Genomic DNA, 10,263 nt, shown 5'->3' with positions numbered 1-10,263 from the left:
ATTTACACCCCAAAATATTTTTAATATTTTACTCTAATTAACTTGTAAACACTTTCTAACTTATGATTATTGTCTTAGATGTACTTGTTTATTATAGTGAGAGAGGGATTTCATTATAGAGTAATGCTTTACTTCATTGTACATTTTGTACCCTAATTATGTGAACCTTTCACTTGGAGGGCAAAGCTATACCAAAAATAATCATATAAAACCTTTCTCTTGGATGACAAAGCTAATAGATTTGTCTTTTATAAGTTATAATATGTATTATTATATTTTTATACTAAGTTATAATTAATATATCTTTTAATTAAAGATCATTTATAACTTTTTAGAGGTAGATTAGATGGTCATAGTATTGGAAAATATAGATGATGATCATAAGTTCATTTATTTTTGTGGAGATGAGCTCAAATTAATATAAACTATAATGATAGGTTATTTTTTGAATTTACTCTTGTATGAAGGAGATCAGATCAAACTGATATAAGTTATAATTATAAGTTTGTATGAAAGAGATTATATCAAACTGATATAAATTATAATGATAGATTTTTCATTTTTTTTTCTTTTTCTTGAAATCAAACAGATATAAGTTACATGTTACAACCTTCAACCTTCATGAAATCCCACCACATATTAATTCTTCATTTAAAAAAAACCACTACTTACAGTTAATTAATGACAATTTACTACTTAATATCCATAAGATATAAACCAAATTCTCAAACTTTAGAAAGAATCATCCTCATTTAGTTGGGTCATGCTCGTGCATTATCATCTTGTCAGTACTAATGGAGAACATTATATACACGTCAAATCGATTTGTTGATGATTGGAAACAAGGGTTCCTCAACGTGAAACGGATGCTAACCATAGTTGCACAGACCCACTAAATTTAGTATGGATTAGTTTCTTCATTGCCTTTTGTATTCCTCTTAACGAGGAGTAGGAAGAAGATAGTTTTGATTAGCTTAGGGCACGCGTGCAACTGCATTCCATGCTTTGAATAGAAATCATGCATTCCAATCACACATTTCATTGATTTCAGGAAAAAAAAGCATGTCTGGAGTGCAGCGGCTTCATATACTTATAAACCAGGCAGAGCCAAAAGAAAAGGAAGAAAGAAAAAAGGAATTTTGTGCGTATCGCTTTCAGTCTTTCAAAGTGAAATGAGGCGTGTTGTGTACTTCGATTATTTGCGCTATGAGTGATTGAGTACGTAATCTCAGTGCCCATTTTCAAGGAAGAAAGAAATAATTAGAAATCATCACATACACGCAGTGCCAAACCCTATTATCTACTCTCCTCCTCCTCCAACTGTTTTGCGATATTTTGCATTAAATCCTGCAAAGCAGAGCTTTCACACGCCATTTCTGTGTTCTTTTCTTGAAAGCGTTCTCTCTCGTTTGATGCCACATAATTAATGACGTCTACAACATCTTTCAATGATTAAGAAAGAAACAATCAAGTCTGGTGTTTTATGTGTGTATATAAAACAGCATCAACAGATGGCGTTGTATAGTGTAGACATGACTGCAGTACCGTAAGGGAGAGTGTGATTGAGTACTAGTGCCCAGAAGAAGAAGGAAGAGGAAAGAAAAATATTTAAAATCTTCTCTGGTTATAGGACATTCTTTAGAAATGCTTAATAATAAGGTTCATGAAATGAGCATTGCAAAGAATGATGTGGGCCGTCGTCTGGCCAGATTATGTGATTCTTGGCCCTTCTCAATCTGTAGAGTCTCAGCAAATGAGACCTCTAATGGGAATAATGGCAGAGATGAGCGTAATTGCAGTAAAGTATCTGATATTTCTCAATCTGAAAAACTAGATGGAATAGAGTCCTTCAGTCATAGTAATCATATCTCCATTCAAATGAAGTTGGCCGACGAGGATTCAAAGGAAATACTGCAGATGCCATTGGGCACCAGCTCTGTCTTTCGTACTACCGTCAATTTATTGGGCATCATGTTAGGTATTATGCTATACTGCTCCCACTGAGTTTTTCATTCTGTCATGTGTTTAACTGCTATTATGGTACTGCTGGCATAAGTTTCACTTTCTCTGGTGTGTTTTACTGCCAATAAATCAATCTTCTTTTGGTGGAATTATAAATTTTCTTATTTGTAGCAATTGGATTCCATTGGATAACATTTCTTAGATTTCACTTTTTCATAAGGAGAGTTTTCAGGATGTTTTTCTTAATGTTGGGTGCTCTATCATTGAATAATCGATCTCCTTTTTGTGATTCATCTATCTTTGATTTGGGTGCAGCTTATTTTTTAATATTTTTTTAATCACACTGTAGGTGCTTAGAGATCTTAGTTTGGTCTGCTCTGTCAATCTATGGTGTTCTGATATTGTTTTAATATTTTATTTTCTGGATTTGACCATATAGATTGTTATGTTCTGACATTATTTTAATATTTTTCTTCTGAATTTGAATATTTAGATTCTTTTGATATCAAGAAAATTTACATGATCAAATCCAGAAGAAAAATATTGAAATAACTATGAACTGTAATTTTTTATGAATTTGACTCTGATACCATGCTACACTTTTCATAAATCACCTTCTATCACCCACCTTCAAACCACAAATACTAAATAATGAAAGAGTTTTAAGGTTAGAATTATGAGCACCCATTATAATAATGAGCAATGAAAGAGTTTTGAACTCAGATCACACTGTTTTATAATGATGTTTGTCATTTGAATTGATTTCAGGTCTTGGATTGCTTTCAACCCCATATGCTCTAGAGGAAGGAGGGTGGATGAGCCTGGGAGTATTGTTTGCATTGGCACTAATTTGCAGTTACACAGCATTTGCTTTAGCTGGATGCCTGGATTGTGATCCAAAGGTCTTAAATTATCAGGATATAGGAAACCAGGCTTTTGGAATGAAGGGACGATTGGTAGTCTCTACGTTCTTATATGTGGAGATAATATTCATAGCAATTGGATACACAATATCTCTGGGGGACAATGTAGCTGCCATTTTCGTGGACACCCAGTTGAATGTTTCATCCTGGTTACATTTAACTACACCTAGATTTCTGACAATTATAGCTGTTTTATTTGTCCTGCCAACTCTGTGGGTTAGAGATCTCAGATCAATTTCATTTCTGTCATTTGGCGGAGTCATCACTTCTCTTCTGCTAATGCTTGCATTAACATGGGCTGGTATTTTTGATGCGGTGGGTTTCAGACAAGAAGTTCCTTTTATCAATATGCAGAGAATGCCAGTCTCCACGGGGCTTTATGCCTTCTGCTATGCAGGCCATGTTGTGTTTCCTACAATTTACAGATCAATGAAAGATCCCTCTAAATTTGGCAGGGTGAGTGTTCTTCCAATCAAATATCAATTCAACCTTATTCTAGGGAGTTTCTATTTAAAAGTATTTTGATTTAATTATATGTGGAATTTGAGACTTCAGGTTTCCACAAATTGTAACTACTAGAAAAATGTTTCTCTGAATTCTTGAGATTTATATTTGGAAAGATTATGCAGTAACATTAAACTTGAAATTATATAAGTCAGTCTGGATAGTTCTATATGTAATTTGATAAGAAGCTCTTTCCTACATTCTTCCAGTAAGTAGAAGAGGTTGAACTATTAGGAAAGTAATTGAGGGGCTCTCAAACTATGGAGAATTTGAAGCTCTTTTTCACATTACCCATTTATTTCTAAAGATCTCTGAAACTCAAAACACTTTATTAATTTGTGGGCTATTTCATTTCATTAGTATTCATTGTTATTTACATATTAACAAATATCTTTTGTTGTTCTCTCAGGTCATTTTGATCAGCTTTGTGATAGTCACTGCAGTTTACAGTGGCTTTGCTTGCCTGGGTGCCACCATGTTTGGGAGCTTAGTTAGATCGCAGATAACTCTGAACATGCCCAAACATTTGCTGATAACAAAATTGGCTCTGTGGGCAACAGTGATCACACCCATGAGTAAATATGCACTGCAGCTGTCACCAGTGGCCAGAGAACTAGAAAACATTGTGGCCTCTGCTTGGAAGCCTAGAGGAAGAATGGTGGCAAGGGCCTGCATAGTATCATTTCTTTTGCTCAGCATACTGGCCATGGCTCTTGCTTTGCCTTATTTTGGATATGTGCTCTCTCTCACTGGATCCTTTCTTAGCATTACAATGTCCATCATTCTTCCCTGTGTTTTCTACATCAAAATCAAACGTAAAAGCATATCGGTTTGGATGATATTGCTCAACAGTTTTTTGATTTTGATAGGACTGGTTCTGGGTATATCTGGAACCATAGCCTCAGCCAAAAATCTCATTGAAAGCATACATGGTCATGCAAGGAATTGATTCATAATTGTTTCACTCAACAAAAAAATACCCTACTGAGCTATATTTTATGTGGGCAATGGATCGCATTCTTCCTTTGTTCTCCTTGTGTCCCCCCTGAACCAAGAGAATAAAAAAGAAGAAGAAGAAATACGAATTCTATTTCTTGTTGAAAATTTTGCTATGGATTTGAGTGCACCTGAGAATTAAATTGTTGAAGAGGAAACGTATTTCATTATGGGGTCTTTTTAAAAAAAATTATGATTGATGCTTCCTACCGCTCCTTAAATTAAATTGATTTGTATAGACAAAATGTGTTTCTATTTTAATTTATATTTAAGTGGAAGGTCAAATTATTAATTATAATTAGACTTAAATTAAATATAAGTCGAATTTGATAAATAAAAGGAGATTAGAACGTCTTTAGTTTGTCAATTTTGATGTATTGATGTATAATGATGCATTCTTATGTTCTAATTGACTATTTAAATTAAAAATTTAGTTATGAATTTGAGATCTATAAGATTTGATGAACTTTTATTTAATACTTAAATGTTATAGGACCAGGCCTTATCATTCAATCCAGTCTAAGATCATTTTTCTAACATGCGATCTAGTCCTTTTGTCATGTATTTATTTGTTGTCAACATGGCTTTTGGTGCTACACTCCTAACTTTGGTACTTGTTGCTAGACATATAGCAATGCTAGAAAACACATAGGGGGTTTCTAGTTTGGCTAGAAGAAAGATTATAGACTTCCTTGCATTAGGACTAGGTGTTGTTCACCTTGCAACCTTAGGACTAGAGTACTTTATTTTATTATTTAATTAGTTAGATAATTTAATGTGTATCTCCAAGAATCATGGAGAGGATAACTTGGATGCCCCACATGAGGAAGGTAGATGTATATTTAATTATTATTCTCTCTATGACTTGAAAAATGTATTTTAAGGTAGCACTAAATAGGAGGAATGCGATTTGTCTTTAGTGAAAGATTGCCTATAATAGATAACTATGATCATTGTTAAGAGTATTTATGACAATGTTTAAGAGCATCTTTTTGTTAGGGAAATGGTGTCTCAACCTTGCAATAACAAAAGGTTAATGTTGATAAATAATTGTGGGGGTTGCAAGGGGGGCTACCCCCGTTGCAGTTTTGTATGGTGGTGAAATAGGGTTTAGTAGTCTAAACATGCAAACTAGGAATCAAACATATTCACAACAACATCACATTAAGTTGAATAAAATTCAATAGGCTCAATCTCAAACCTATTGGAAAGGGATGGACACAAATTGAATTCCACTCACCTTGTTTTAGTTGAATTGTTGTAATTGGATATGAAATGATTAAATGTAAGAACTAGGGCTAATGATGCAAAATTAATTGTAATCAGAAAAAAAAAATAGTTTTGGAACAAATATGTAGACTCTAAGCACATATTTGAAATGGGAAGTGTATGCAGGAAAATGTGGTGATCAAAACAAATAAATCAAGATTAGATGACCTACATACCAATGAGACTCTTAGTGCATGTATAAACTGATTTAAACTAGTTTAACTTCCCAAGGAGTGTCCCATTGTTCTCTATCTCACAGGATCCCTAAAGATAATGTTTTTCTCTCAGATCATTGGGCAAATGACTTAGGAATGACAACTCCAAGAACGAGTGATATTGTGATCTATATGCATGAATGCATTCTAAGATCTATATGATATGTTAAAAACTATGATGATTAAGTTAAGATAAAGATAGTGATATGATAATGAGATTAACAAATTATCTTAACATGATATACTAGCATGAATATTCTGGGTGGCTGCAAGAAGTTGAGTCCCACTTTTGGGCAAAAAGTGGAAGTGTTTTCTCTGTTTTTCAAATTTTATGTCGATTGATGTCAAAATTTGATGCACTTAGAGATTGAATCTCAAAAAAATTCAGTAGTAGAAAATGTAGTGCTCAGAGTCTACTTTTCAAATATGTAATTTATTTTAATATCCACATGGTAGAAATCCCTTTTTAGTAGCCATGTTTAAAAACCAGTTTTTCAAAATGCTTGTTTCAGGACCATACTATGCATGTGTACGACCACCCTTTTTTGATGCAAATAAATGAACTTTTGCAAATCCTTATGGGAAATGATACCTAAGACACCAAATATTGATGAGAATATTTTTGCTTATTTTTTTATTGAATATATTTTTTTAATTAATTTTTAATTGACAATAAAGTATATTTTCAAAACATCAGGTGTACGACCACCATAATTAGATGAAAATTTCATATTTTTCAATTTTTTTTTTTTTATAATTCAAAAGAATTGTATGTAGATTGATGCCATATAATTTATTTTTCTAAAATCCTAAAAACCAAAAAGTTATTAAAGTTTTAGTGAACCTTGGTATTTTAGGTTTAGGTTCCACTTTTGATTAATAAATAATACAAAAATAGTAAAAGTAATCTTATCACTATAAAATTTACATTTCTGAAATTAGGACGCTGAAAACTCTAATGGGTTTTCCTTTCGTCAAAAAATTCAATCAGAAAGGCCCTCAAAAAATTAGGCCAAGGTAGAAATATGATGTCGTTTTACCTTAGTCATTTTTTTGGAGGTCCAAGCATAGGCTTGGTGAGACCAAGCCTATCTCAAAGCAAAAAACAAAGCTAAGGAATGTTTCCGGCCCCTAATTTTAAAAAACGGGTGCCCGTTTCGCTCTATACCTTTGAAAGCGAAACGGGCACCCGTTTCTGAAAAGATTCGTTGGGCCAGACTCTGGCCCACAAGCACAAATCCCAATGATTGAATGATTTTTCAATCATTGGCTAACAGGTACGATCTGCAAAGAGAATGTTTTGATTAATCATTCTCTTTGTTTGTCTTATTGTTGATTTGGTAAGGAGATTGATTCGAATTCAAATTTTGGTTTAGCCATGGGATCAAATCAACATAGGAAAAGGCAAAGGAAAGTTCTAACAACTGAGGAGATTGCAGCAAATAGGGAGAAGGAGGCAATGCGTCAACAAGAGAGAAGATCAAGAATGAGACAAGGAGCTTCAAGTTCCACAATCATGGGTCAGTGCAAGAAGATGAGTCCACTTTTTGGCCAAAAAGTGGAAGTGTTTTCCCTGATTTTCAGATTTTGTCTCATTTGAGCTTAAATTTTGAAACACTTAGAGATTGAATCTTGGAAAAAGTCAGTAATATAAAAGATAGCCATCTGAGTGTACTTTCCAAATATATAATTTATTTTAATACCCACATAATAAAAAATAACTTTTTAAATGGAGTTCTGAAAACTATGTTTTAAAAATGTCTGTTTCAGGACCATACCATGCATGTGTACGACCCACACTTTTTGACACAATTAAAATTATTTTCTCAAACCGTTTTGGGAAATGGTTTGTAACACACTGAAGATTGATGAGCATATTTTTCTGTATTCTTTTTTCTAATATATTTTTTTTAATTAATTTTTTAATGGCCGTAATTATCTTTTTAAAAATTTGACGTGTACGACCCACATAATTTGATGTAAACTTAACATTTTTTGATTTTTTTTTTTTTTAAATACAAAAGAATTTTGTGTCGATTGATGACATATAATTTTTTTTTCAAAATTCTTTAAAATAAAAAAGTTATTAAATTAACAAAATTAGTTAATATTTCAAATTTATGGACCCGATTTAGTATAAATTAAATGAAAAATAGTTAAAATAATCAATTTTTAAATAAATTTACATATTTAGAATCTAGACAGTATAATCTGAAATGGGTTTTAATTACGTATAAAAATTCTTTGATTAGAGGCGCGTAAACTATTTCTGAAGTTCATATTTGTGCTTTCATTCATGGAGATTTGAATTTGCAGGTCCATGTCTCAGGTGTGGCCATCCCAGGCCTATCTCGGGCCTAATCCCGAGCCAAGTGGCGGGTTGTGGAATCAACTTCCACAAAACGGGCCCCCGTTTTCAAACAAGGGCGGCTTGTGGAAAAAAAAGGAAAAATGCCATTTAGAAACGGGGGCCCGCTTTTAAAGAAAACGGGGGCCCGTTTTCAGAAACGGGCCCCCGTTTCTAAAAAACGGGCCCCCGTTTTGTTTAAAAGCGGGCCCCCGTTTTAGAACAAAACGGGGGCTCATTTTTTTTGCTTCGAACCCCCGTTACCTTTCGGCTCGGGAGCCCGAAGCACAAACGGGCCCCCGTTTATAAGAGCGCATTTTCCAATGCGTGGACTTCCGCGAATTTGTGACTCATTACCTTGCACTTGCCCTCATTTTAGAAGAGGAGAACATCAATGAGACCATAAATACTGATGAAGGAAACACAATAGAACCATTTAATTCAGGTGCATCTTCTAATCCATTATTGGATACATGTATGTCTTCACAGCCCTATGTTTTTTCTCATGAAGAAATTGGTGATTTAGTAGAAGTAGGTTACTTATTAAATGAAATTCTAATTGAAAATCAAAACCCAAATGAAATTAGAAGTCAAGTTGAAAGTGAAATTGAAATCCAAATTGAAACCCCAACTGAAACAAGATCTCAACTTGAAACTGAAATTGAAACCAAATTTGAAACTCCAAATGAAATTGAAAATCCACCTGCAACTAAAACCAATAATGTGCATGTAGATATGGAAACACCAATTGAAAATGAAACATGTTTGAATGATAATAAAATGAATGAAAATTTTGAAATTAAAAGTGATGTACTAGACAACCTTCTTGGCTTGGTTTCATGGAGACAGATTAGGACACATGCAAATAGATTGTTTAGACTTTTTTTTATAATAAGAAATTTGGGTTTCAATGTCAATTAATGGTACAACTAATTAAAATGACTAAAATACGAAAAGTGATGAAGAAGTTAGGCTTTTATGTCAAACCCAAGAAGAAGGAGGAGTCTTTAAAACAAGTTGTATCGACTGTTGCTAGTGCCTTTGATACAATTGGAAAGAAAAGTTATTCTAAAGATAAAAATGCGGCACGACGGGCAATAACAACAGCTTTAGTAAGCAAAACAACTTCTAATAAAATAATGATGAGTAACATAAGTGGATATCTTAATATTCATCACAAAAATTTATCAAGAGCTGTAAAAAGAAGAGTTAATTTTGAAAGTGATCCGACAAACAAATTGTGGACTTTTAGTGGTAGACTACCAAGGTCTGATATGAAACTTACTGGTGAAGTCAAAAATTTGATCGAAAAATTCTGGCATGATACTACGAGAGTATCACCTAATGTTAAAGATGTTCTTAAATTAAGAGTTGGGTCTAAAATTCGTGATCCACATCCAAAACACCTATTGGACATGACTCAAACTGAATTGTATAAATTTTTTTTGGATGATAAGGTGTTGACTATTAGCATTTGTCAGAGGTCTTTTGAAAAGTGTAAACCTAGGTATGTTCGAATTAACAAGGAAAGAGTCACATGTTGTTGCAAAACTCATGTTCAATTTCGCTACCATTATGATGTATTTCAATATATACGTGTTACCATGCATAGTAATGGAATGTTCCAAGAATATGGTATAAATATACCACCTGAAACTATAAAGGAGTTTATTTCAAGTTTGTTTTGCAACCCACTAAATGAATAAAATTTCCTTTTCAATGTATGTGTTTCTGGTGTATGTGATATATGTGGCAATCTTGCATTGTTGGATCAATGTTTGCATGAAAATATTTCAAATAATTTTGGACAACAATTAATTGATGTTAAAAGATTTAAAACTATTGAGTATCCACTGAAGGATGGAAAGGTTGGAAAACAATGCGATCTAATCACTGAAAAAGTTAGTGTTCATGCATTTATGAATGAATTCAAGAGTAACATCATACCTAAATATGTTAAACACACTCAAAATGCTAGATGGCTCAATGGTCAGTTTCAAATATGTAAGGATACATTTCCTGTTGGTAGTATACTTTCGGTTGTTGA

At 33.2% G+C, this 10,263-nt stretch overlaps 1 protein-coding gene across 1 annotated transcript; it reads left to right on the top strand.

Moving 5' to 3' along the window:
• The first annotated feature begins 1,452 nt into the window (after positions 1-1,452).
• On the top strand, positions 1,453-4,496 carry LOC131065296 (amino acid transporter AVT1H). The gene is made up of 3 exons (XM_057999761.2): positions 1,453-1,978; positions 2,731-3,341; positions 3,799-4,496. Exons 1-3 carry the CDS (start codon positions 1,645-1,647, stop codon positions 4,336-4,338), a joined length of 1,485 nt encoding a protein of 494 aa, XP_057855744.1. The 5' UTR covers positions 1,453-1,644; the 3' UTR covers positions 4,339-4,496.
• Positions 4,497-10,263: the final 5,767 nt, after the last annotated feature.

The sequence above is a fragment of the Cryptomeria japonica genome, chromosome 1 (genome assembly GCF_030272615.1).
Source record: "Cryptomeria japonica chromosome 1, Sugi_1.0, whole genome shotgun sequence".
Lineage (NCBI taxonomy): Eukaryota > Viridiplantae > Streptophyta > Pinopsida > Cupressales > Cupressaceae > Cryptomeria > Cryptomeria japonica.
Note: the sequence above shows the minus strand (reverse complement) of the source record. Positions and strands in the feature narration are given on the sequence as shown.

Coding starts and splice junctions, on each gene's coding strand:
- LOC131065296 (XM_057999761.2), top strand. CDS start 1,645: ATGCTTAATAATAAGGTTCATGAAATGAGCATTGCAAAGAATGATGTG. Junction 1,979..2,730: donor TTTATTGGGCATCATGTTAG/GTATTATGCTAT, acceptor AATTGATTTCAG/GTCTTGGATTGCTTTCAACC. Junction 3,342..3,798: donor ATCCCTCTAAATTTGGCAGG/GTGAGTGTTCTT, acceptor TTGTTCTCTCAG/GTCATTTTGATCAGCTTTGT.